Source organism: Staurois parvus, unplaced genomic scaffold, assembly GCF_062004578.1.
Source record: "Staurois parvus isolate SC_StPar_1 unplaced genomic scaffold, SC_StPar_1.0 ptg001528l, whole genome shotgun sequence".
NCBI classification, from domain to species: Eukaryota; Metazoa; Chordata; class Amphibia; order Anura; family Ranidae; genus Staurois; species Staurois parvus.
Window position 1 is genome coordinate 203,569 of NW_028319324.1, and position 27,911 is coordinate 231,479.

Here is a 27,911-nt window from a genome sequence, read left to right on the forward strand (position 1 = left end):
CAATGTAAATTGAATACACATAGAATACCAAAAAATATATATTATGATGATAATCATAAAAAATTTTAATAAAAATAAAAAACACAAATTAAATAAAATTAAAACACATACAATTCTCTTTAAGGCTGCATTCACTCGAAGCTCCAAAAACACTCAAACATTCAAACTCAACGTAAACTGAATTCACATAAAATCCCCAAAATATATCTTATTTATTTATTTATTTATTTATTACAGGTACTTTGATAGCGCCTTCAATTTACACAGCGCTTTACATGTATATTGTACATTCACTTCAGTCCCTAACCCTCAATATTATGATGATAATCATAAAAAATATATAAAATATTTAATAAAAATTGAATTAAAATCATATAATTCTCTTTAAGGTTGCATTCGCTCAAAAGGTCCAAAAACGCTCAAACTTTAAAAAAAAAATCAATTGTTCTCTATGGTGCCTGTTGGTGGGATCAGGTGTGAACAGGCACCATAGAGAACAATTGATTTTTTTAAGTTTGAGCTTTTTTCAAGCTTCAAGCTACAAAACGCTGTGGTTCTTCAAGGGGTGAGGGACCGTATGACCACTATGATGCTCACTGAACAGATGTCGAGTATCTCTAACAACTTCCAATGGAAATTTTTGAAAATATGGGGGCCGTGGTTGACGTATGCTTTCCCCCCCCCCCCCCCGACTAGTCTGGGATGGCGATGTTGTTCGGTATTGGCATTCCTGGACCCCTGCTCCTGGTCTTGTTTCCTGAAATAAATAAATAAATAATGGGATAAAATATAAAATATTTATCACTGACCTAAATTCTACCAAGCGGCAATAAGGGGAACACATACAGCGAGTACAATCGCTAAAGTCAATCCGCTGATCATATAACATTTCAACGTAAATTGAATACACACAGGATCCCAAAAATATATATTATGATGATAATCAAAAAAATTAATAAAAATAAAAAATACAAATTAAATTAAAAACACATACAATTCTCTTTAAAGTTGCATTTACTCGGAGGTCCAAAAACGCTCAAAATCCCAGTGGTGAACAAATACCACCAAAATAAAGTTTTATCTGTCTCAAAAAAATACAAAAAAAATTCATATGGGTACAGTGTTGCATGACTGCGCAATTGTCATTCAAAGTGTGACAGCGCTGAAAGCTGAAAATTGGCCTGGGGGCGGGAAGGGGGTGAAAGTGTCCGGACTGGAAGTGGTTAAGGTTGCATTTACTGGAAGGACCAAAAAAACTCAAACTTAAAAAATCAATTGTTCTCTATGGTGCCTGTTGGTGGGATCAGGTGTGAACAGGCACCATAGAGAACAATTGATTTTTTTAAAGTTTGAACTTTTTCAAAGCTTTGAGCTACAAAACACTCAAGTGTGAATGCATCATCAAACCAGCCTACAGCCAGATTCCCATATTATCATCTTTAAAGGTCACTAATATAACAATTAACATCCAGCTCAATATTTAGACCACCAGTTGGTAAAGAGTGCAGCACATAGATCCACTTCGTTTCCCTCTTGAAGATGTCCCCCGGACCCTATTGGACCCCCTCCAAGAAGGAACAACTTGATCTAACCCCCCCCAAAAAGCAGTTTAGTTGGATCCCTCGCATGAGAAGGTGAAAAGTGATCAGATACGCAATGATACCTGTATCCTTTCCTAACATTCTTCAAGTGTTCTACTATTCTCACTTTCAAAGGGCGCTTTGTGCGTCCAACATGCATGAACCCACATGAACATTGAAGAGCATAAACCACGTGGGGCGTGCCACATAAAAAATGCACCAGAACGCGCCAAAAAACACGCATGCAAAAATGCATCTGGACTGCGTTTCTATAGTGTGAATCGGCCCTGAAACCAGAGCTTACCCCGGGTTCACACCAAAGCGTTTTCCGCAGCATTTTGTAGAAACGCATTACAGTGCATTTAACAGGATTCCCTATGGGACGGGTTCACATCTACGCGTTTTCACCCCGGTGCATTTTTTAGGAAGGGGTCGGGGACTTTTTTTTAACCCAAAATGTTGCGTTTTTGGTTCTATAGACTTCAATGAAAACTTTGCAGAAAAGCATGTAGTGCGGGTTGATTTGTTTTTGATGTGTTTTCACGTTTTAAACCTGCCTAGCAACAAGAAAAATGAAAAAAAAAACGCTTGTGGCTTCGGGATATTAAAGTGGAGTTCCACGCGGAAAAAAAAAAGTAAATAAAAGTCAGCAGCTACAAAAACTGTAGCTGCTGACTTTTAAAATCCAGCCACTTACCTGTCCCTTGGTCCAACGGTGTCCTCACTATGGCTGGTTTCACCGGCAGTCTTCTCTCCCCGGCTCCGGCATCTTCAGTGTGGGCACCCGACTGTGACAGCTTGCGGCTTCACAGGTGCCCACTGAGCATGTGCGAGAAGTGCTGAGCTTTGTGAATTGCCCCGTAGTCTTCTGGGACCTGTCACATGTCCCGGAAGACTACGGGGAGGGAGGGGGGAGGACGACTTCCGCTTCCGATCACCAAAGGTGCCAATCCTTAATGAGGAGCGGGGGACAAAGCATTAAAGTGGAACTTCCCCTTTTGGGTGGAGCTCCACTTTAAGTACCAGGAAAATTAAACCCCCAGAAGTGACATCCACGCGATATAATGGACTCTGTTACCTCACAGTAGTGGATGGATTTACATTTACATGACTGTTAACCTCTTCACGCCGGCCGACCTCAAATATGCGGCCTCCCGGCGTCTGGGCCAAGACGCCGAGCGGCCGCACATTTTTGTTCTATTAAAAAAGGACATATGTGCCACGAGTGCGCACCCTGCGCGTTCCCAGCACACATGTCCGGTACTCACAGAAAGGTCCCGATCTCCTCTTTTGATCGGGACCTTTCCCGATCATGTGACCGCTGTGACGGCGTGTCACATGACCCTAAACCTCGCCCCACCTCCTGACTTCTGGAACTCTTAACGGGCCGGGAGGCGCCGACGTGAAGGGGTTAAGTTTGAGTTTAGATTCTCTATTCGCCTTGACACCGTTGTGTGTATTAGGTGTTCGCAGCGCCACCGCACAATTTGTGGTGTTCTTTTAACCCCTCGCCCTCCATAGGATTCCCCCCCCCCCCCTTTCCTGACCAGGCAATGTTTTGCATTACGGCGCTGCGTTGCTTTAACTGACAATTGCACGGTCATGCAACGCTGCACCCAAATAAAATTGACGTCTTTTTTTTTCCCCCCCACTAACTGAGCTTTCATTTGGAGGTATTTGATTGCGTTTTTTTTTATTTTTTGTGCTATAAACAAAAAGAAAAAGGCCGACAATTTTGAGAAAAAAAACTATATTTCTGGACTTTTTGCGATTATTCATGTCCGGTTAAAAAAAAATGTAAAAAAATCTAATTTCTTCATGAATTTCGTCCAAAATGTGTTCTGCGACGTGTCGTCGCTAAAAAATGATCCCCTATTGCCCGGGGGCCCCATGAGTTTTCAGTCCGCCCCTGCCTGTGCATTTTTAATTTTTGCGCTATGAAAAAAAAAGACCGACTGTTTTGAGGAAAAAATCAATATTTTTGACTTTTTGCTATAAAACATGTCCAGTAAAAAAAAAAATTAAATCACATTTCGGCATAAATTTAGGCCAAAATGTATTCTGCTCCATGTCTTTGCTTAAAACGTGTAAATTCATTGGTTTGCGTGAAAGTTATAGCGTTTACAAATGGCGGTATAGATAATGGGATTTTTTTTTCTTTTTTTACTATAACCCCCCGTTCACCTCTATGCGGCCGTGCGGGCTGCGTTTTGCAGGGGCACATGAGCCCATTCATTTGAATGGACTCCTGGGCCCGTGACACGCAGGGGAGAAGTCCCTGCACTACTTTGGAAAACGCAACCTCAGTACCCAGTATGGTTGCGTTTCCCAGTGCGGGCGGTGTGCCATTAAAATTAATGGCACCCGCCCGCGGGTCCGCATTCCTCTGTGCGGGTGGTGCGGCTGCACGGATTTTCGTGCGGATCCGCAGCGACACCACTGCATAGATGTGAGCCGGGGGTTAATGACGGCGATCGGAAACTTCTAGCGGAACTGCGGTGGGCATTCTGACACTGGGGGGAACTGACTTGGTGTCACTGACATCCCCTGCGTGCTCCCAACACGCATGTCGGTGTCTCGCGGAAAGGTCCCGCTCTCCCCTTGCGATCGGGACCTCTTCTGATCATGTGACAGCGAATCACAGCGGTCACATGACCCTAAAACCCCGCCTCCCGGCGTCTGATACCCCTTAAAGAGCCAGGAGTCGCCGGTGTGAAGAGGTTAAACACATGAAAGAAAAAAATATCACCAGCAGACCAAGGAATCCTCAAAAGGGTTGGAAGCTTTATTTAGTGGTCTCATGATATCAACAGCGGCAACGTTTCGGCGGCGACGCAGGACCCCTTCGTCAGGCAAGGCACGCTAAGGCATTTTTTGTGGCAAAGCGTTCCTCTTCTGAACACGTCGGTATTGGGTTTCCAAACGCAGGGCGGCTTTACACTGCCCCGGTGCGGTCCTGCTGCGCTTTGGGTATGAAACAAGTGGGTTAGCTGCGCTTTCCCATAGATTTCCATGATGCCCCGTTTTGGTGCAGTGTCAGAAGCGCAGCAAAAATGCAGCATGCTCCCAGCGCCGATGTAGGATGGTAAGTTCAGTCTGACAGCCTATCTCTACCAGCTGCAGGGGCCCCCTGGAGCAGGAGCAGGGGTTGCCATTGCGACCCCTGTGACCCCTGTAGCCCTGTATACCACTGGCTGTGAGTTTGAGACCTTATTTTAGGTTTTTTTGTAGCCCTGATGAAGTAGGCTGCTTGGTGCCTGAAATGCGTTAGCTGTCTTTTTCCTTCCTGTTGCTACGCTTGATATTAAAGAATATGTCTACCCAGCATTTCATAATCCTGATATGTGCCTGCTGTACCATGTACTGGTATGTAAAAGTCTCTCTGTATTACTTCCTTTGTGTGAAATCCCTATTGTTCCTGCCAGTCCCTCTACTTTCCTATCAGAAACTGACCCCACTAGACAGGAGAGCACAGCGTGGTCAGTTTTCTAGCTGTGCTTGGAACTTAGCTTTCTCTCCTCCAGTGATCAGCCTTGTCCTGACAACCCCCTGCACAGCCATTCCCTGGGAAGATAAGTGTGCCTCGGTTTCTCCTCCCCCATGCAGCTAAGAACAGGGAATGTAAAAATAAAAGAGAAAAAAATAGAATGTTTTTTATGCCTATACAAACGTTTTGCATTTCCGTTCTATTTTAAACTGAACGGGTTATTTTACAAGGTGAGGGCTCACATGTACTTTGGACTCTTGTCGCAGTTTTTTTTTTATTTTTTCATGTGGACCTGGGTTCCCTGTTTTGTGGGGTGGGGTGGCATGGGGCGCAAACTTTGTGGAGAGCTGCCAAAGCCGGACCAGTAGGCTTGGCCCCTGAACCTCGTTGCCCGACATTTTTATTCCTGTTGTTACAGTTGACATTAACAAAAAATTCTGGACTCCTGGTGCAGTTTTTTCACTTCTCATGTGGACGTGAGTTCTTTGTTTTTTGGGGTGGTGAGGGGGGGAGCTGCCAAAACCAGACCATTAGACATAACTGAGGATTCCTCGTTAGTCTCCATGCACACGGGGCGTTTTGAGAACGCTGGTAATATTAGCTGTGTAAATGCACATTTTTCAGGTTTTTTAGCATTTTTGCATTAGCGTTTAGCGGCGTTGTCCTTTGTTTGTGGTTTTAGCGTTTCCCCCAACCCCCTTTTTTTTTTGTCAAAAGAAGTCCAAAACGCCAGTTTGCGGTGGTTTACCACGTTTTTACAGCTAAAAAAACTCATCTAGAGGCCCACTAGTTCTGGGGGGGGGGGGGTTCTAGCCAAAAAAATGTTGATTCCAGTCTATGTGTATATGGACTCCTAGGATAACATGCTGGGGGGTTATTGGCTGTAGAAAAAAATGTTAAAAAGCCAAAAACAGCTGCTGTAAAAACGTCCCGTGTGCATGAGGACTTATGGGTTAAGAATCTGTGTTCAGTGCTTCACCCCATCTTCTATTGGTCTCCTGAGTGGCACTGACAGTCTCTTACACGAGGCACTGATAGTCTCTTTCACATAGCACTGACAGTTTCTTCACTGACAGTCTCTTCCATGTGGCACTGACGGACTCTTCCATGTGGCACTGACGGACTCTTCCATGTGGCACTGACGGACTCTTCCATGTGGCACTGACGGTCTCTTCCATGTGGCACTGACGGTCTCTTCCATGTGGCACTGACGGTCTCTTCCACGTGGCACTGACGGTCTCTTCCACAAGGCACTGACGGTCTCTTCCACGTGTCACTGATAGTCTCTTCCATGTGGAACTGACAGTCTCTTCCACATAGCACTGACAGTTTCTTCACTGACAGTCTCTTCCTTGTGGCACTGAGTCTCTTCCACGTGGCACTGACAGACTCTTCCATGTGGCACTGAGTCTCTTCCATGTGGCACTGAGTCTCTTCCATGTGGCACTGAGTCTCTTCCATGTGGCACTGACAGTCTCTTCCATGTGGCACTGACGGTCTCTTCCATGTGGCACTGACGGTCTCTTCCATATGGCACTGACGGTCTCTTCTATGTGGCACTGACAGTCTCTTCCACGTGGCACTGACAGTCTCTTCAATGTATTGACACTGATTGCAACCGTTTTCTTTCCTCCCGCAGGTAGTCTTTATCACGGAGTATGTCTCATCTGGGAGTCTTAGACAGTTTCTGAAGAAAACGAAAAAGAATCGTAAAACAATGAACGCAAAGGTGAGCGTCCCACGAATCTCTGGGATCCTGAGGGTTAAAGTGTTACCGCACATCCCTACTTCAGTGTTTGCTAGAACCTCTTGACTGGGGGGCCAGCAACCATTAGATCTCGGCCAAGCGACCGGTAGATCTCGGTCTGGGCTTGCTGACCCACCATCCCAGAGCATCAAACAGAGTGCAGTGCAGAGGGATGACTTATAAATTTGGATCAATAGTCGGGAGCGAGATGTGGCACTGACAGTCTCTTCCATGTGGCACTGACAGTCTCTTCCATGTGGCACTGACAGTCTCTTCCATGTGGCACTGACAGTCTCTTCCATGTGGCACTGACAGTCTCTTCCACGTGGCACTGACCGTGTCTTCGATGTGGCACTGACAGTCTCTTCCACATGGCACTGAAGTCTCTTCCACGTGAGTCGATGTCTCCTCTGTAGTGCTGGCTCCTACACCGTGGCATGGTTGGTGGACTTAGCACCCTCCATGCATGACCTATTCAAGAGAACGAGGCCGCTCTGCCAGTGCCGTGCAACCTTGTGCAGTACAGCAAACAAGAAGGTTAAACCTTGGACCCCGCAGAAGCATGCAGTTGCAGTCAGTGGCATTCCCGAGGCTGGGGCGGGGGGTGCGGTCCGCATCCGGTGACACCTGTCACGATCGCAGCATCAGACCCCAGATCTTCTCACCAAACTCGTGACCGATGGGCTAGCCGACCTAAAACCGCGATGTGACGTGCGTAACAATACCACGCCCAGCTGCACCCTGCACAAAGATTTTCCAGCTAATGGACTACAATCTATGTACCTGCAACCTGAGCGATTGTTACTGGGTCGGGTTAATTACGCAACTAACCCTCCACACTGCCACCACCTCCTTTTTGTACAGAGAAAGAGGAAACTCTGCAATATCAGTTAATACACTATTATGATTGAAATAATCGTCTGTATAAAGCGGTCCGCAGGCCGATTATACAGAGGTTTAAACAAACAATAGCGTCTCTTCGTAATTCGTAAATTGCAATTAAGAACTATAGAAACAGTTCAACACTTTCAGAAAGAGAGATTTATTACTAAAAGGGTCAAACAGGTGCAATAAAATATTTACAGAGAAGATGTAGCTAAGATATATATATATATATATATATATATATATATATATAAATATACAGAGAACCATAGCACAGTAAAGAGATATCAGAGAGAGGTGAAAGGGTTAAAGTACTTGCCAAAGTCCTGGGTTTAGCAGATCCAAGTCAGAGCAGGAGGGTGCTTTGATCTCCCTATGTTACGATGGAAAAATGGAAGAATTCTTCAACTCAACTTCTCTTAGGCTTGACAGCCTGCTTTAAAGTTTCCCAGCAGGGGGTGGTTCTGAGTAACTGACCAATACTCTGTTTAGGGAGGGACCGGCAGACGGAACCCAAAATTGGAACCAACATCTTTCATAATTCATATTCTGGTCTATAACTTTCCAGCTTCACACGCGACAATTTACCCGCGGGTATATTATTATGCAGACAAGTCTGAGGATTATCTAGATATGAATTATGAAATTATATGTTGCACGGTTCATGAGTTCTATGTTTCGGCTCCCCTGATGGTCCGAGATAATTCGAATGACCCATCAAACTGTTTGCCTGCACCTAGCCAATCTGACTGGATGTCTGGTTTTTAGGTAAGTCTATCATATTCCAAGATATGAGGCATAGTGGAAAAATGGAGTTTAACAGAGTTTATCTGATTCTGTCACCTCCACTGGGTTAGGCCCATCAGGTCAGCATTTCTTTCAACTTCTGGGAAGGCTGGTTATCTGTTTTACGAGGTGTGAAACTACACAGGCACGTTGGTCAGTGAGGCTCCAATTCCCTTGGGAACACTGGCCTTATCCTGGCCTAGGTGAGAAAGGCTACACTTTCGCAGACCGCTTGGCACCGAACTAGGAGTGCCTTGCCCTGCCAGTGACCCATACACAGTACACACACTCTGGAGGGGTGGAAAGATGAGGGGAGAAAATAGAGATGCCTAACAAAATGGTTGAACCTCGTCCATCTCTGATGCGCATGTTTGCAACGACACCGACCGCACGGGGTGACACCGGACCCGCTCCACAAAAAGGTAAGTTGTAAAGCAAGCCGACAATCCCCGCAGGATGGATCGGATCTGAGGATTGGGGAGCATAATGGATCGGACTCCGATCCATTATGCCCAATCCTCAGATCCCATCCATCCTGCGGGGATTGTCGGCTTGCTTTACAACTTACCTTTTCATGGAGCGGGTCCGATGTCACCCCATATAGGTTGCATGCCGACGATCCCCGCAGGATGGATGGGATCTGCGGATTGGGGAGCATAATGGATCGGACTCAATCCGCCGTCAGCATGCAACCTATACGGGGTGACACCAGACCCGCTCCATGAAAAGGTAAGTTGTAAAGAAAGCCGACGATCCCCGCAGGATGGGTTGGATCTGCGAATTGAGCATAATGGATTGGATCTGCGGATTGTGGAGCATAATCAGAGTTTGATCCACAGATCCCATCCATCCTGCGGGGATCGTCGGCATGCAACCTATACGGGGTGACACCGGACCCGCTCCACAAAAAGGTAAGTTGTTATGAAAGTCGGCGATCCCCGCAAGATGGATCGGATTTGCAGATTGAGCATCATGGATCGGAGTCCGATCCATGTTGCTCAATCCGCAGATCCGATCCATTCTGCAGGGATCGTCAGAGGGGGTGTCACCAAGTGTTACCGCACCGGGTGACACCAACCTTAGGGACGCCTCTGGTTGCGGTGCGCTTGTAGAGTGGCCCAATTTGCTTGAATGGGTCTCGATTGGCAGGCAGTAGCACCCACCAAAAGCAACAGGGGGTGTCATTCCCGCTGCAGCATGTGTGCACCTTTTCAGCAGCTAAAGGAAGTAGGGATTGGGGGCTGTAAAAACGTGACTCAACCGCAGGGTTTTACCACACCCCCAACTTTACATGTGAATGGGCCCCTAAGGGTGCTGCTGCCGGATGCGACAACGGGCTCATTCACAAGGGCAACAGACATTACTGCTCCTCTGAAAAGCGATCCGAGTGTGTTTGACCGGTGGTGGGGAGGATACGTTGCCTCCTCACCACCTGATTTAAACCCACCATTGCCGTGCAATGCAAGCGATTATTGCGACACGGCAGTACGGCAATTAGTCCTCACCTACACGGGGCGTTTTTACAGCGGCTGTTTTTGGCCAGTAAACCCCCCAGCATGTTATCCTAGGTGTCCATACACACTAAAGCAGGCCATAGATGGGTCGAAAACTGGCTGTTTTAAAAAAAAAAACAAGAAAAATCGGTCGTTTGATCGGCCAACGTTACCACCAACTGTAAAAACATCGGCTGATTTTCATCCCGTCTACGGCCAGCATTTAACCCCATAATTACTTCTGTCCCTGCAGAGAGCTCCGCTATTATATTTTATATGAAATCTTGCGGTTGCAACAATGTATGCATTTCTGATACAGATGTTTTTATTCGGATACAAATGGATACAATGTTGCAACCGCAAGACTTTTCATATAAAGTATAATAGCGGACTGGAATTCTTTTTCTCTTCTCTTCTTCTTCTCTTCTTTTCTTTTTCTTTTCTCCTTCTTTTCTTTCTCTCTTCTTCTCTTCTTTTTCTTTTCTTCTGCTTCTTTTTCTTTTCTTCTTCTTCTTCTCTTCTTCTTCTTCTCTTCTTCTCTCCCTCTTCTCTTCTTTTTCTTTTCTCCTTCTTCTTTTCTTCTTCTCTTCTTCTTCTCCTTTTTTCTTTTCTGCTTCTATTCTTCTCTTCTTTTTCTGCTTCTTCTCTTCTTCTTCTCTTCCTCTTCTTCTTCTCTTCTTCTTCTTCTTCTTCTTCTTCTCTTCTTCTTCCTCTTCTTCCTCTCTTCTTCTTCTCTTCTTCTTCTTCTCTTCCTCTTCTTCTCTCCCTCTTCTCTTCCTCTTCTTCTTCTTCTCTTCCTCTTCTTCTCTTCTTCTTCTCTTCTTCTTCTTCTCTTCTTCTTCTCTTCTTCTTCTCTTCTTCTTCTCTTCTTCTTCTCTTCTTTTTCTGCTTCTTCTCTTCTTTTTCTGCTTCTTCTCTTCTTCTTCTTCTCTTCTTCTTCTCTTCTTCTTCTCTTCCTCTTCTCTTCTTCTTCTTCTCTTCCTCTTCTCTTCTTCTTCTTCTCTTCCTCTTCTCTTCTTCTTCTTCTCTTCCTCTTCTTTTCTTCTTCTTCTCTTCTTTTTCTTTTCTTCTTCTTCTTCTTCTTCTCTTCTTCTTCTCTTCTTCTTCTTTTCTTCTCTTCTTCTCTTCTTCTTCTCTTCCTCTTCTTCTTCTCTTCTTCTTCTTTTCTTCTCTTCTTCTCTTCTTCTTCTCTACTTCTCTTCTTCTCGTCTTCTTCTCTTCCTCTTCTTCTCTTCCTCTTCTTCTTCTCTTCTCTTCTTCTTCTCTTCTTCTTCTCTTCTTCTTCTTCTTTTTTTCTTCTTTTCTCCTTTTTTCTTCTCTTCTTATTCTCTTCTTCTTCTCTTCTTCTTCTTCTTTTCTTCTTCTTCTTCTCTTCTTCTTCTCTTCCTCTTCTTCTTCTCTTCTTCTTCTCTTTTTCTTCTTTTCTCCTTTTTTCTTCTCTTCTTATTCTCTTCTTCTTTTCTTCTTTTTCTTCTTCTTCTCTTCTTCTTTTTTTTTTTTTCTTCTTCCAGGTCACGGCTCATGCGCAGATTTTTTTATTGGTAAAACGGTTGGCCGATTTGCCCATCATTGCCGGGAAAATCGTCCGATTGTCAAAATCAGCCGTGAATTTTCCAACATACCAGATAAAAAATGTGCAAAAAGCCCGAAAAACGGCTGACCAATTAACACACTAACAGTGTGAAAATCGGCCAATTCTTTTTCCGGCCAAAAAATTGGTCGATTTTCAACCCGTCTATGGCTGGCAATAGACTGTAATCAACGTTTTTTGGCTAGAAAAAAATCCAGGACTAGTGGGCTTCTAGAGGCATTTTTAGCTGTGAAAACACGGTAAAACGCGGCAAATAGCAGCAAACTGGTGTTTTTGGACTTTTTTTGACCAAAAAAAGAATTGGGGGGTTAAAAAAAAACACAAACGTGAAAAAGGCGGCTAAATGCTAATGTCAAAATGCTGAAAAACGCACATTTTTTTTTTACCCTGACTTTACACCGCGTGCGTGGAGCCTTAGAGGTTTCAATGGGTGTGAGGAGGTGACCCTGGCCGACCCGGAGATGTTTGACTTCCCCCCCATGTTGCTCAGGTAGATCTTCATCTCTTGAAGGTTGCCTCCCCCTGCTCTTGAGGTATGTATTGGTTCGCAGTCACGTGGCGTGTTCATTGGCTGTTTGCTTTAATGAACAGAGGGATCTAATAATGTGTCGGCACTGGGTGTAGAGATCCCTACAACAGGTCCCTTCAATGTGCCCACAGGGGCCCCCCGGCTCAGTGCAGAAGGACGTCACCCTGTTATCTGGGCGCAGTGGGGGCAGGAGGACGTCACCCTGTTATCTGGGCGCAGTGGGGGCAGGAGGACGTCACCCTGTTATCTGGGGGCAGGAGGACGTCACCCTGTTATCTGGGCGCAGTGGGGGCAGGAGGACGTCACCCTGTTATCTAGGCGCAGTGGGGGCAGGAGGACGTCACCCTGTTATCTGGGGGCAGGAGGACGTCACCCTGTTATCTGGGCGCAGTGGGGGCAGGAGGACGTCACCTTGTTATCTGGGCACAGTGGGGGCAGGAGGAAGTCACCATATCTGGGCGCAGTGGGGGCAGGAGGAAGTCATCCTGTTATCTGGGTGCAGTGGGGGCAGGAGGACGTCACCCTGTTATCTGGGTGCAGTGGGGGCAGGAGGACGTCACCCTGTTATCTGGGCGCAGTGGGGGCAGGAGGACGCCACCCTGTTATCTGGGCGCAGTAGGGGCAGGAGGACGCCACCCTGTTATCTGGGCGCAGTGGGGGCAGGAGGACGTCACCCTGTTATCTGGGCACAGTGGGGGCAGGAGGACGTCACCCTGTTATCTGGGCACAGTGGGGGCAGGAGGACATCACCCTGTTATCTGGGCACAGTGGGTGAGCTAGGAACTATTCAGTCCTCAGTAGGTCCTCCGCCTGACTCTGATGTGTTTTTCAGGCCTGGAAGAGATGGTGCACCCAGATCCTGTCGGCATTGAGGTGAGAGTTCATTTGTCAGTAGTAAAAACAAAACATGGTGGTGAGCAGGGCCGGTGCTAGACTATTGTGTGCTCAGGGCAACACCAGCTACTTGCACTCCCCCCATAAAAAAACCAACGTCACCTGTAGTTTTACTTCACCCCTCCCAGCACAAATCCTCTCCCCCCCCAAACCCCCCTCCTATAATAAATCCCCCCAATTCCACCTCCTAGCACAGTTCCCTCCAAATTACCCTTCCCAGCAAATATCCTTCCTCCCCACCCAAACCCCCCCTCCTAGCACAAATCCACCCCCTCCTAGTACATCCGCCCCCAATCCCCCTCCTAGCACAAAATCCCCCCAATCCTACCTTCAAGCACAACCCCCACCAACCCACCTCCCAGCACAAATTTCCCCAATCCCCCCTCCCAGCATAAATCCCCCCCAATCCTCCCCCCTAACACAAACTCCCCGCCCCCAAACCTTTGCTAACATAAATCCCCCCAATCCCCTCTCCTAGCACAAATCCCGCCGCTCAGTCCCCTTCCTAGCACAAATATCCAACCCAACCTCCCTCCCAGTACAAATTCCCCCAATCCCCCCATCTACCACAAATCCCCCCCCCAATCCCCCCCCTAACACAAACTCCTCACCCCCAAACCTTTTTGCTAACATAAATCCCACCCAACCCCCCTCCCAGCACACATCCCATCCAAGCCCCCTCCCAGCACACATTCCCCCAATCCCTCCTCCTAGCAAAAATCCCGCCCCTCAGTCCCCCTCCTAGCACAAATATCCAACCCAACCCCCCTCCCAGCACAAATTCCCCCAATCGCCCCTCCTAGCACAAATCCCCCCCAATCCTCTCCCCTAACACAAACTCCCTGCCCCCAAACTTCTTTGCTAACATAAATCCCCCCAATCCCCTCTCCTAGCACAAATCCTGCCCCTCAGTCCCCCTCCTAGCACAAATATCCCACCCAACCCCCCTCCCAGCACAAATTTCCCCAATCTCCCCTCCTACCACAAATCCCCCCCAATCCTCTCCCCTAACACAAACTCCCCACCCACAAACCTCTTTGCTACCATAAATTCCCCCAATGCCCTCTATTAGCACAAATCCCGCCCCTCAGTCCCCCTCCTAGTACAAATCCCACCCAACCCCCCTCCCAGCACCAATTCCCCCAATCCCCCCTACTAGCACAAATCCCCCCCCCCCCCAATCGTCTCCTCTAACACAAACTCCCCATGCCCAAACCTCTTTCCTAACATAAATCCCCCCAATGCCCTCTCCTAGCAGAAATCCTGCCCCTCAGTCCCCCTCCTAGCACAAATATCCCACCCAACCCCACTCCCAGCACAAATTTCCCCAATTCCCCTTCCTACCACAAATCACCCCCCCCCCCCCCAATCCTTTCCCCTAACACAAACTCCCCGCACCCAAACCTCTTTCCTAACATAAATTCCCCCAATCCCCTCTCCTAGCACAAATCCCACCCAACCCTCCTCCCAGCACAAATTCCCCCAATCCCCCCTCCTAGCACTAATCCCCCCCCCCCAATCCTCTCCTCTAACACAAACTGCCCACCCCCAAACCTCTTTCCTAACATAAATCCCCCCAATCCCTTTTCCTAGCACAAGTATCCCACCCAACCCCCCTCCCAGCACAAATCCCCCCAAGCTCCCCTCCTAGCACAAATCCCCTCATCCTCTCCCCTAACACAAGCTCCCCGCCCCCAAACCTTTTTGCTAACATAAATCCCACCAATTCCTTCTCCTAGCACAAATGCCACCCAACCCCCCTCCTAGCACAACCCCCCCCCAAACCCTCTCCCCTAACACAACCCCCCCCATCCTCTTTCCTAACACAAATCCCCCCAATCCCCCCCAGCACAAATCCCACCCCCCAATCCCCCTCCTAGCACAAATCCTATAATCCCCCCCCAGCATCACTCCTCTTCCTTTAATCCTCCCATCTAGGACAAATTCCCCCAAATCCCATAGCAAAACCACCTCCAAATTACCCTTCCCAACATAAAATCCTCCCACTTTACCCAAACCCCCCAAAGCCCATCCCAGCACACCCCTAGACCCAGCCATGGTATAAAGCAGGGAAGCCAGCAGTCAGGACTACTCCCCTAGGTGTCAGTGCTCCCTAGGCAGCTGCCTAGTTTGCCTAGTGGTAGCACCGGTCCTGGTGGTATGGCTGCATATGATGTGTGTGTTGTAATGGCAGCTGGTGGTGCTCATACCTGGGAACTCTCTGGATTTCAATGTGGTTGCAAACCTCTGGAATGAGAAAATGAACAAAGCATAACTCTCTATAGCATATATTTGCCTCAATACAAAGCACCCAGCGTGATTTCCATCTCCACTCTCCTTCCTCTGTGATCTGCACTTTGCACACAGTAGGTAATTGTCAGCCTAAGCTGTGCATGTTTTCCCATGAGAGTATATTGTACATTCACATCAGTCCCTAACCCTCAAGGGGGGTACAATCTAAGGTCCCTAACTCACATTCATACATACACATACTAGGGACAATATAGACAGGAGCCAATTCACCTACCAGCATGTCTTTGGAGTGTGGGAGGAAACCGGAGTACCCGGAGGAATACCTGCAGGAAACTCACGCAGGCACAGGGAGAACATACAAACTCCAGTCAGGTGGTGCTGTGGTTGGGATTTGAACCGATGACCCCAGTACTGCCAGGAAGACATGCTAACCATTTCGCCACTGTGCTAGGTCCTGGATTTAATGAATTTAGGGTCCTGGGGCTAATGAATGTGCAGGGTCTGGGGTTTAGTGAATGCGGGGTCCGGGGTTTAGTGAATGCAGGGTCTGGGGTTTAGTGAATGCAGGGTCTGGGGTTTAGTGAATGCGGGGTCCGGGGTTTAGTGAATGCGGGGTCCGGGGTTTAGTGAATGCGGGGTCTGGGGTTTAGTGAATGTGCAGGGTCCGGGGTTTAGTGAATGCGGGGTCCGGGGTTTAGTGAATGCAGGGTCTGGGGTTTAGTGAATGTGGGGTCCGGGGTTTAGTGAATGCAGGGTCCGGGGTTTAGTAAATGCAGGGTCTGGGGTTTAGTGAATGCGGGGTCTGGAGTTTAGTGAATGCGGGGTCCGGGGTTTAGTGAATGCAGGGTCTGGGGTTTAGTGAATGCGGGGTCTGGGGTTTAGTGAATGCAGGGTCCGGGGTTTAGTAAATGCAGGGTCTGGGGTTTAGTGAATGTGCAGGGTCTGGGGTTTAGTGAATGCAGGGTCCGGGGTTTAGTAAATGCAGGGTCTGGGGTTTAGTGAATGTGCAGGGTCTGGGGTTTAGTGAGTGCGGGGTCCCGTGTTTAGTGAATGCGTGGTCCAGGGTTTAGTGAATGCGTGGTCCTGGGGGTTTAGCGAATGCAGGGTCCGGGGGTTTAGTGAGTGCGGGGTCTGGGGTTTAGTGAATGCGGGATCCCGGGTCTAGTGAATGCAAGGTCTGGGGGTTTAATGAATGCGGGGTCCGGGGTTTAGTGAATGCGGGGTCCGGGGTTTAGTGAGTGCGGGGTCCGGGGGTTTAGCGAATGCGGGGTCCGGGGTTTAGTGAATGCGGGGTCCCGGGTCTAGTGAATGCAAGGTCTGGGGGTTTAATGAATGCGGGGTCCGGGGTTTAGTGAATGCGGGGTCCGGGGTTTAGCGAATGCGGGGTCCGGGGGTTTAGCGAATGCGGGGTCCGGGGTTTAGTGAATGCGGGGTCCCGGGTCTAGTGAATGCAAGGTCTGGGGGTTTAATGAATGCGGGGTCCCGGGTTTAGTGAATGCGGGGTCCCGGGTTTAGTGAATGCGGGGTCCGGGGTTAAGTGAATGCGGGGTCCGGGTTTAGTGAATGCGGGGTCCCGGGTTTAGTGAATGTGGGGTCCCGGGTTTAGTGAATGCGGGGTCCGGGGTTAAGTGAATGCGGGGTCCCGGGTTTAGTGAATGCGGGGTCCCGGGTTTAGTGAATGCGGGGTCCCGGGTTTAGTGAATGCGGGGTCTGGGGTTTAGTGAATGCGGGGTCCGGGGTTTAGTGAATGCGGGGTCCCGGGTTTAGTGAATGCGGGGTCCGGGGTTTAGTGAATGCGGGGTCCCGGGTTTAGTGAATGCGGGGTCCGGGGTTTAGTGAATGCGGGGTCCGGGGTTTAGTGAATGCGGGGTCCCGGGTTTAGTGAATGCGGGGTCCGGGGTTTAGTGAATGCGGGGTCCGGGGTTTAGTGAATGCGGGGTCCCGGGTTTAGTGAATGCGGGGTCCCGGGTTTAGTGAATGCGGGGTCCGGGGTTTAGTGAATGCGGGGTCCGGGGTTTAGTGAATGCGGGGTCCGGGGTTTAGTGAATGCGGGGTCCGGGGTTTAGTGAATGCGGGGTCCCGGGTTTAGTGAATGCGGGGTCCCGGGTTTAGTGAATGCGGGGTCTGGGGTTTAGTGAATGCGGGGTCCGGGGTTTAGTGAATGCGGGGTCTGGGGTTTAGTGAATGCGGGGTCCCGGGTTTAGTGAATGCGGGGTCCCGGGTTTAGTGAATGCGGGGTCCCGGGTTTAGTGAATGCGGGGTCCCGGGTTTAGTGAATGCGGGGTCCCGGGTTTAGTAACACTTTAAGTTGACGGAAAAATCCCCCAAGCAGGTAAATTAGAATTCACCATCCACAGATCATCCTTTTTCGGGGGTCAGATGTCAGGCTCGGCATATTGGGTGTGTCACTTGGAATTCTAAAACACGGCAACTGCAAATTTCCTAAAACTGTTGGATTGTTTCTAAGAAAAGTAAAAGGGATTTGATGAGATGAGCCTGAGAGCCGCATTTCTAATTTCAGCTACCTGCACGCTTGTGATCCGGTCATCATACACGGCAATCTGACCAATGACACCATCTTCATCCAGCACAACGGTCTCATCAAGATTGGGTCAGGTATGAGATATCTGGGGGAGGGGGAGGGGGGAGTGATCATTATCATTGATAAATTATGCAAATGTATTCACAAATACCCCCCCCCCCCCATCTGCAGGTTTTTCTAGCTCTGTGTTTATGTATAGTGGAGTGGATGGGGCCCCGGGAGAGGCTGACATACTGATGTCTTTATAGCAGCGAGGGCGCTGTATGGGGGCTTCCCCTGTGACGCTGGGGTGTAATTATCGGCAACACAGTGAATGTTATGTATACGGCTCACAGCCCCGACCTACTGAAAGGCCATAAAAATTCACCTAAACTGGGGCTGGACTTGTAATCACGAATATATTTCCAGCTGTCTCCACTCCTCCCGTCATACAGGATCTTTAAATAATTAATATTATACCCACATGGAAGAAAAATATATATAAAATATATTTAAAAAATATTCTTCCCAAATATATTGACATATATTTGAAATACTACAATTGTAGCCGTATTCAATATATTTCAAAATATATTTCAATTTATTTATTTATATATATATATATATATATATATATACGCTGCATGTTGAAATGCATTTTTTATATGTTACAAAATATGTGAAAAATATTTTTAAAAATATATTTTTTAAATATGTTCTTCAGATTTTTTTTTTTACATAGAAAAAATTAATTTTAACATATTTTTACATATATTTGTAAATGCATTTCAAAAATGTAGATTAAATGTATTTTTAAATACATATTTGAACACGTATTTTAAAGAATATTTTTAATATATGTTGCAATAAAAATGCATTTCGACATACAGTATGTATATATCTATATATGTTATATATATGTTATATATCTCTATATATATATATATCTCTCTCTATATATATATATATATATATATGTATATATATATATATATATCTCTCTATATATATATATATATATATATGTATATATATATATATATACAGTTGTGGCCAAAATTATTCAACCCCCAATGCTGTAAAGGGGTTTAGGGACTATAGTGTACATTTGGAATTGTATTCAGAATCAAATCCTACAAGGACGTTGTAACTACCCAAATGCAACTAAAATGACATCAATTGTTTATGTAATACAGTAGTAAATGGTTCTTATGTGGTTTCTTCATTGCCACAATTATTCAACCCCTTAAAGACTACCACTCTGAAGAACAGAGGTTCATACAGGTGCTTTCCATCAGGTATTGAAAACACCTGTGGATGTCACCGAGCAGCAATCAAGCATAATAAGCACCAATTAGGCAGCTTTAAAATGACTGTGATACTCAGCTCCTTCTAGACATTTACTGGTGTGGTTACAAACATGGTGAAGGCAAGAGAATGGTCCAGGAAGACAAGAGAAGAGGTGATTTCTCTTCACAGGAAGGGCAATGGCTATAAGAAGATTGCAAAGATGTTAAACATACCAAGAGACACCTTAGGAAGCATCATTCGCAAATTCAAGGCAAAGGGCACTGTTGAAACGCTACCTGGTCGTGGCAGAAAGAAGATGCTGACTTCGACTGCTGTGCGCTACCTGAAGCGTAGAGTGGAGAGAAGTCCCCGTGTGACTGCTGAGGAACTGAGAAAAGATTTGTCAGATGTGGGTACAGAAGTTTCAGCCCAGACAATAAGACGCACACTGCGTAATGAAGGCCTCCGTGCCAGAACTCCCAGGCGTACCCCCTTGCTGTCTCCAAAGAATAAGAAGAGTCGACTGCAGTATGCCAAAAGCCATGTGGACAAACCACAAAAGTTGTGGGATAGTGTTCTGTGGACTGATGAAACAAAATTAGAACTGTTTGGGCCCATGGATCAACGCTATGTTTGGAGGAGGAAGAACAAGGCCTATGATGAAAAGAACACCTTGCCTACTGTGAAGCATGGTGGAGGGTCAATCATGCTTTGGGGCTGTTTTGCTTCTGCAGGTACAGGGAAGCTTCAGCGTGTGCAAGGTACCATGAATTCTCTTCAGTACCAGGAGATATTGGATGGAAACGTGATGCAGTCCGTCACACACCTGAGGCTTGGGAGACGTTGGACCTTTCAACAGGACAATGATCCCAAGCATACCTCCAAGTCCACTAGAGCATGGTTGCAGAGGAAAGGCTGGAACATTTTGGAGTGGCCATCGCAGTCACCAGACTTAAATCCGATTGAGAACCTCTGGTGGGACTTAAAGAAAGCAGTTGCAGTGCGCAAGCCTAAGAATGTGACTGAACTGGAGGCCTTTGCCCATGAAGAATGGGCGAAGATACCCGTAGATCGCTGCAAGACACTTGTGTCAAGCTATGCTTCACGTTTAAAAGCTGTTATAACTGTAAAAGGATGCTGTACTAAGTACTAAGATTGAATGTCACTTGGGGGTTGAATAAAACTGATAATGCTGTGAGCACAGAAAAGACATTTGTGGTTATTTCATTATAACTGTTATGTTATATTTGTCTGACCTACAAGTGCCTCTTTAATGTAAATGTAAGCAAGATGACTGAATGATCAAAAGCAATGTCAAACTGGCCAAAACACTCAATTTCAGTGGGGGTTGAATAATTTTGGCCACAACTGTATATATGTATATATATATATATATATATATATATCTCTATATATATGTATATATATATATATATATATCTCTCTATATATATATATATATATATATATATATATATATATATATATATATATATATGTATATCTCTATCTATATATATATATATATACAAATGGTCTCCACCTTTCTGTTGGGTGTCTCTGTGTGCCACATGGAGCATGGAGGAGAGAAAGAGCCGCAAAGAATTGTCTGAGGATTGGAGAACAAAAATGGTGGAGAAGCATGGACAATCTCAAGGTTACAAGTCCATCTCCAGAGATCTTCATGTTCCTGTGTCCACTGTGCGCAACATTGTCAAGAAGTTTCCAGCCGATGGCACTGTAGCTGATCTCCCTGGATGTGGACGAAAGAGAAAAATTGATCAAAGACTGCAACGAAGGATTGTTGGAATGGTGGATAAAGAACCTCAATCTTCCAGACAAATCCAAGCTGACCTTCAGGCACTGGGTACACCTATGTAAGCTCGCACTATACACCACCATCTGAATGAAAAGGGACCCTGTGCTAGGAGACCCAGGAGGACCCCACTGTTGACACAGAAATATGGTGGGAGACCCAGGAGGGCCCCACTGCTGACACAGAAATACGGGAGGAGACCCAGGAGGACCCTACTGCTGACACAGAAATATGGGAGGAGACCCAGGAGGACCCCACCGCTGACACAGAAATATGGTAGGAGACCCAGGAGGACCCCACCGCTGACACAGAAATATGGGAGGAGACCCAGGAGGACCCCACCGCTGACACAGAAATATGGTAGGAGATCCAGGAGGACCCCACCGCTGACACAGAAATATGGTAGGAGACCCAGGAGGACCCCACCGCTGACACAGAAATATGGTGGGAGACCCAGGAGGACCCCACCGCTGACACAGAAATATGGTGGGAGACCCAGGAGGACCCCACCGCTGACACAGTAATATGGCGGGAGACCCAGGAGGACCCCACCGCTGACACAAAAATATGGCGGGAGACCCAGGAGGACCCCACCGCTGACACAGAAATATGGCGGGAGATCCAGGAGGACCCCACTGCTGACACAGAAATATGGGAGGAGACCCAGGAGGACCCCACTGCTGACACAGAAATATTGGAGGAGACCCAGGAGGACCCCACCGCTGACACAGAAATATGGGAGGAGACCCAGGAGGACCCCACCGCTGTCACAGTAATATGGATGGAGACCCAGGAGGACCCCACTGCTGACACAGAAATATGGGAGGAGACCCAGGAGGACCCCACTGCTGACACAGAAATATGGGAGGAGACCCAGGAGGACCCCACTGCTGACACAGAAATATAAAAAAGCCAGATTGGAGTTTCCAAAAACTTACCTGAGGAAGCCAAAATCCTTCTGGGAGAATGTGCTGTGGGCAGATGAAACAAAATGGCAGCTTTTTGGTGAAGCCCATAATTCTACTGTTTTCAGAAAAAGCAATGAGGCCTCTAAACAAAAGAATCCAGTCCCTCCAGTCACACATGGTGGGGGGTCACTGATGTTTTGGGGTGGCTTTGCTGCTTCAGGCACTGGATGTCCTGACCATGTGCATGGCATTATGAAATCTGAAGACTACCAAAGAATTCTGAGGTGCAATGTAGGGCCCGGTGTCAGAAAGTTGGGTCTCCGTCAGAGGTCATGGGTCTTCCAGCAGGACCATGACCCAAAGCACACGCCATAAAGCCCCCAGAAATGGTTTCAGACAAAGCGCTGGAGAGGACTGAACTGGCCAGCAATCTGTCCAGACCTCAATCCCATAGAGCTCCTGTGGAGAGATCTCAGACCAACAGTTGGGAAAAGGAACTCTTCCAATCTGAGAGACCTGGAGCCGTTGGAGGAAGAAGAGCGCTCCAAAATTCCATCAGAGAGGTGGAAGAAACTCATCGATGGTTCAGGAAGCCATTGGTTTCAGGTATTTGTTCCAAGGCGTGTCCTACCAAATATTACATTGATGGTGCCAATAATTTTGTCCAGTCAGTTTTTGGGGTTTTGTGTGGATTGTGTCAGATTTGGCTTTTTTTTTTCCTCTACTTTTTTTGTGTCATTCCAATACAAACCAAAGAAATAAACACAAGAATGCCGAAACATTTGTAATTGCAACAATGTTCTGGGTGAAGTGGTGCGTTATCTGACAAATGCGGGGGGGGGGGGGGACAAGATTTTTGCCCATGACTGTATAATGCAGGCCATAGGCTGGTCGAAAACCGGCCTTTTTTTATAAAAAAAATGAAAAATCGGTCGTTCGATCGGCCGACGTTACCACCAACGGTAAAAAAATCGGCCGATTTTCGTCCCGTCTACGGCCGGCATTTAATTACTTCCGCCCCTTGCAGAGAGCCGCTTTTTGCACCGTTAGTGGGTTAATTGGTCAGCCGTTTTTCCGGGTTTTGGCACATTTTTTTTTTATTGGTCAAGTTGGAAAAATTTGCGGCCGATTTTGACGATCGGCCGATTTTCCCGGCAATGATGGGCAAATCGGCCGATCGTTTTACCGATAAAAAAATCTGCGCATGAGCCATGACCTGGAAGAAGAAGAAGAATAAGAGGAATAAGAAAAAGAAGAAGAAAAAGAAGAAAAGAATTCCAGTCCGCTATTATATTTTACAGTTGTGGCCAAAATTATTCAACCCCCAATGCTGTAAAGGGGTTTAGGGACTATAGTGTACATTTGGAATTGTATTCAGAATCAAATCCTACAAGGACGTTGTAACTACCCAAATGCAACTAAAATGACATCAATTGTTTATGTAATACAGTAGTAAATGGTTCTTATGTGGTTTCTTCATTGCCACAATTATTCAACCCCTTAAAGACTACCACTCTGAAGAACAGAGGTTCATACAGGTGCTTTCCATCAGGTATTGAAAACACCTGTGGATGTCACCGAGCAGCAATCAAGCATAATAAGCACCAATTAGGCAGCTTTAAAATGACTGTGATACTCAGCTCCTTCTAGACATTTACTGGTGTGGTTACAAACATGGTGAAGGCAAGAGAATGGTCCAGGAAGACAAGAGAAGAGGTGATTTCTCTTCACAGGAAGGGCAATGGCTATAAGAAGATTGCAAAGATGTTAAACATACCAAGAGACACCTTAGGAAGCATCATTCGCAAATTCAAGGCAAAGGGCACTGTTGAAACGCTACCTGGTCGTGGCAGAAAGAAGATGCTGACTTCGACTGCTGTGCGCTACCTGAAGCGTAGAGTGGAGAGAAGTCCCCGTGTGACTGCTGAGGAACTGAGAAAAGATTTGTCAGATGTGGGTACAGAAGTTTCAGCCCAGACAATAAGACGCACACTGCGTAATGAAGGCCTCCGTGCCAGAACTCCCAGGCGTACCCCCTTGCTGTCTCCAAAGAATAAGAAGAGTCGACTGCAGTATGCCAAAAGCCATGTGGACAAACCACAAAAGTTGTGGGATAGTGTTCTGTGGACTGATGAAACAAAATTAGAACTGTTTGGGCCCATGGATCAACGCTATGTTTGGAGGAGGAAGAACAAGGCCTATGATGAAAAGAACACCTTGCCTACTGTGAAGCATGGTGGAGGGTCAATCATGCTTTGGGGCTGTTTTGCTTCTGCAGGTACAGGGAAGCTTCAGCGTGTGCAAGGTACCATGAATTCTCTTCAGTACCAGGAGATATTGGATGGAAACGTGATGCAGTCCGTCACACACCTGAGGCTTGGGAGACGTTGGACCTTTCAACAGGACAATGATCCCAAGCATACCTCCAAGTCCACTAGAGCATGGTTGCAGAGGAAAGGCTGGAACATTTTGGAGTGGCCATCGCAGTCACCAGACTTAAATCCGATTGAGAACCTCTGGTGGGACTTAAAGAAAGCAGTTGCAGTGCGCAAGCCTAAGAATGTGACTGAACTGGAGGCCTTTGCCCATGAAGAATGGGCGAAGATACCCGTAGATCGCTGCAAGACACTTGTGTCAAGCTATGCTTCACGTTTAAAAGCTGTTATAACTGTAAAAGGATGCTGTACTAAGTACTAAGATTGAATGTCACTTGGGGGTTGAATAAAACTGATAATGCTGTGAGCACAGAAAAGACATTTGTGGTTATTTCATTATAACTGTTATGTTATATTTGTCTGACCTACAAGTGCCTCTTTAATGTAAATGTAAGCAAGATGACTGAATGATCAAAAGCAATGTCAAACTGGCCAAAACACTCAATTTCAGTGGGGGTTGAATAATTTTGGCCACAACTGTATATGAAAAGTCTTGCGGTTGCAGCAATTTATCCATTTGTATCCGAATAAAACCATCTGTATCTGAAATGGATACAAATGGATACAAATGGATACAAATGGATACATTGTTGCAACCGCAAGACTTTTCATATAAAATATAATAGCGGAGCTCTCTGCAGGGACAGAAGTAATTAAATGCCGGCCATAGACGGGACGAAAATCGGCCAATTTTTTTACCGTTGGTGATAACGTCGGCCGATCGAACGACCGATTTTTCATTTTTTTGATAAAAAAAAGTCTGGTTTTCGACCCGTCTATGGCCTGCATAAGGCTTCATGTACATGAGCAGCTCCTAAACTCCACGAACACCTGTGTGTCCATGTACAGATAGGCTTTAAGCCGCGCGAGCTGCCGCGTTTAGGTGAGGTTAACAACCCGGTCGCAGTGGGTGCGACTTGACATGTGATTTGCATGCCATGCGACTTGCAAATCGCATGCCAAGTCGCACCCTATTGTCCGCAATTACAGCGGTCATATTGGTGCAATTCCGACTCGATTGGAGTGGCACCGATTTTGCATGCACTACTTTAGTTGCGACTTCCATAGACATCTGTGTCAGATGTCTTGCAAATCGCACCTCATATCGCAATGACATCCCAACTTTGAAATCGTGAAGTCGCACGATTTCAAAGTCAGGATCGATGTGACCGGAGTGTAAACCTCCCTCCGGGGGCGGACTGACAACTCATGGGGCCCCCGGGAAATTGGGGATCATGGGGCCCCTGTGTCCTTGCTCAAACTCAAAAAAGCCTATGAAAAAGGTACCAGGGGCATCTCATGGGGCCCCCTACTGACCCCGGGCCCTGCCCGAGTTTCCAAATGGTCAGTCCTCCTCTGCCTCCCTCTCTCCTGAACGTATCAGAATCGCATTCAGGATAGGAACTTTTTGACCGCCGATCGCGGGAAACCGCAAAACTGCTGCAACCGCTGTACCGCGTTTTTGATGCGATGTGCGATTTCCTACGGCTGGCGGTCAGGTTAGGCTCGCGTACGTGAAGCCATAAGCAGAAGATGTTTATTGTTCCTTCAGCAATACAGAATCCAGAAACAGTTCCAGACATTCCTGCGCTCTGCTGAGCCAAGGATCACGAAGTAACTAGAGGCGTGTGAAGGCAGAAACAGGAAGAGAGGAAACTATTCCGAAACAAAGTAGCAAATGAGCATCAGGCTCCACGCTAGCTGTGCGAAATCACGTTACAAGCGTGAGTCAGGGGCGGACTGACCATTTGGAAACTCAGGGGCTGCCCGAGGGCCCGGGGTCAGTAAGGGGCCCCATGAGATGCCCCTGGTATCTTTCATAGGCTTTTTTGGGTGTGGTTTGAGTGTGGGCGAGGACAATGGGGCCCCATGATCCTCTATTGCCTGGGGGCCCCGTGAGTTGTTAGTCCGCCCCTGGCGTGAGTTTTTCAGATTTTATTATTGTATAGATGCATTTTGCTGTGATTTTTAGAGTTTTTTTGTTTTTTCGGTCAAAAAAAGTCCAAAAACGCTGGTCTGCCACGATTTACCGCGTTTTACCACATTTTTCAGCATTAGAGCATTTTTACAGCTAAAAAACTCCTAGAAACCCGCTAGTTCCGCTCCACATGTAAAGTCACGTTAAAAACCTGAGTTTTTCAGCTTTTTTTGTGTTTTTGCATTAGCGTTCAGTGGCGTTTTCCCCACATTTGTGTTCTTTAGCGGTTTTTTCACCAAAAAAGTCCAAAAACGCCCGTTTGCGGCATTTTGCTGCGTTTTTCAGCGTTAGAGCGTTTTTACAGCAGTCCTCATGCACAAGGGACATTTTGATAATGCTGGTAATGTTAGCTGCATAAAGTCGTGTTAAAAAACTGAGTTTTTCAGCTTTTCTGAGAGTTTTTGCATTAGCGTTTTTTAGTGTTTTCCTGCATTTGCGTTTTTTAGCGTTTTGTTACACCAAAAAACATCCAAAAACGCTGCTTTGCGGCCATTTACTGTGTTTTACAGTGTTTCCCACATTTTACAGCGTTAGAGCGTTTTTACAGCAGTCCTCATGCATACTGGACGTTTACCACATTTTAACACGTTTTTTCAGTGTTCGAGCATTTTTACAGCTAAAAAACCTCCTCGTTTTGCCTCATTTTTTTAGCATTTTTTAGAGGTTTTTTTCGGTCAAAAAAAGTCCAAAAACGCTGGTTTGCCACGACTTACCACGTTTTACCACTGTCACGAGAACCGGAGAGCACACGGAGACAGATTGCATGGAACCCGACGTGTGGGCATTTATTGGGGAGGTTTGTGGGGCACAGACAACAGTTCTGTTAGTCCACAGATCCACACCAGACACAGCAACACAATAAAGTTCTCTGGAAGGCAATATGGAACAACAGGGGGGCTGGTAATCCACAGGGTTCAATAAGACAGGGGCGGGGAGTTTTCGTGGGACTCCGGGTTCCTGGGGAGAATTGGGCTCAGTCTTTTAGGCAGCACGGGGTTAGTCCACTTACTGGATGCAGGGAGCCGGACACGGAGAGTTGCAGTCCACACAGGCAACACAGGGGTAATCCACACAGGCAGCTCCAGGCAGGGAAGGGTTAAGTTTGTCCGGCTCACGGGCAACAAAGAGTTAAGTCCAGGCAGGGAAGGTGTCCAGTCCGCAGGCTCACAGGGAACAAAAGGTTAAATCCAGGCAGGGAAGGTGTCCAGCCCGCAGGCTCACAGGGAACAAGAGGTTAAGTCCAGGCAGGGAAGGGTTAAGTCCGTCCTGCTCACAGGCAACAGAAAGTTAAGACCAGGCAGGGCAGAGATTCCAGGCAGCAGAGAGTTCACCGCACACAGGAGAGGGATCCAGCAGCAGATGGGCAGTCAGGTCAGCCAGTGAGAGGAGAAGGGGGCCCGGGGATGGTCATCCTAGAGAAACTGGCACGCAGCACAGTCTTCTCGCACACCCGCAGCCAAGAGAACAACAGGGGGTTGCCCTGCTCTCTCTTAAGTACAGAGCTGGGCGGGCTGCTGTTGCCGTGGTAACCCGAGACTTCGCTTCGGGTTACCATGGCAACGGGCCCCGTCCCCCAAGTCTCAGGACCCACGCAGTGAACATGGCCTTTGTCCCTTCGGGCAAGGAGCCCGGGAAGACGTGCACGAGGAGGAAGGGAGGGGGGTGACAGGAGGGGGCCTGTTTGTGGATTACCACAGCAGGGGGCCAGACTGCAGGCG

General features: G+C 47.1%; 1 protein-coding gene and 1 long non-coding RNA gene across 10 annotated transcripts in view; one reads left to right on the forward strand and one right to left on the reverse strand.

Moving 5' to 3' along the window:
• NRBP2 (nuclear receptor binding protein 2) overlaps nucleotides 1-27,911 on the forward strand; it is a 141,305-nt gene that overhangs the window by 58,025 nt on the left and 55,369 nt on the right. For all 6 annotated transcript variants that reach the window (XR_016308501.1, XR_016308502.1, XR_016308500.1 and 3 more), the window contains 3 exons: nucleotides 6,707-6,796; nucleotides 12,931-12,971; nucleotides 17,767-17,861. Coding sequence is in view for 3 of the 6 variants with exons in the window: in XM_089662727.1 (XP_089518853.1) it covers nucleotides 6,707-6,796; nucleotides 12,931-12,971; nucleotides 17,767-17,861 (226 nt within the window). In the remaining 3 variants the exon portion in view is untranslated. The remainder of the gene's footprint in view (nucleotides 1-6,706; nucleotides 6,797-12,930; nucleotides 12,972-17,766; nucleotides 17,862-27,911) is intronic.
• LOC149435367 (uncharacterized) lies at nucleotides 203-27,667 on the reverse strand. 4 transcript variants are annotated; one of them, XR_016308504.1, is made up of 4 exons: nucleotides 26,907-27,667; nucleotides 20,600-20,809; nucleotides 17,771-17,872; nucleotides 203-757 (listed from the first exon to the last, which is right to left on the reverse strand). It is a non-coding gene; the product is annotated as an uncharacterized LOC149435367 (long non-coding RNA). The 4 variants fall into 4 exon arrangements; XR_016308505.1 differs by lacking the exon at nucleotides 203-757 and adding an exon at nucleotides 15,030-15,239; XR_016308506.1 differs by lacking the exon at nucleotides 20,600-20,809.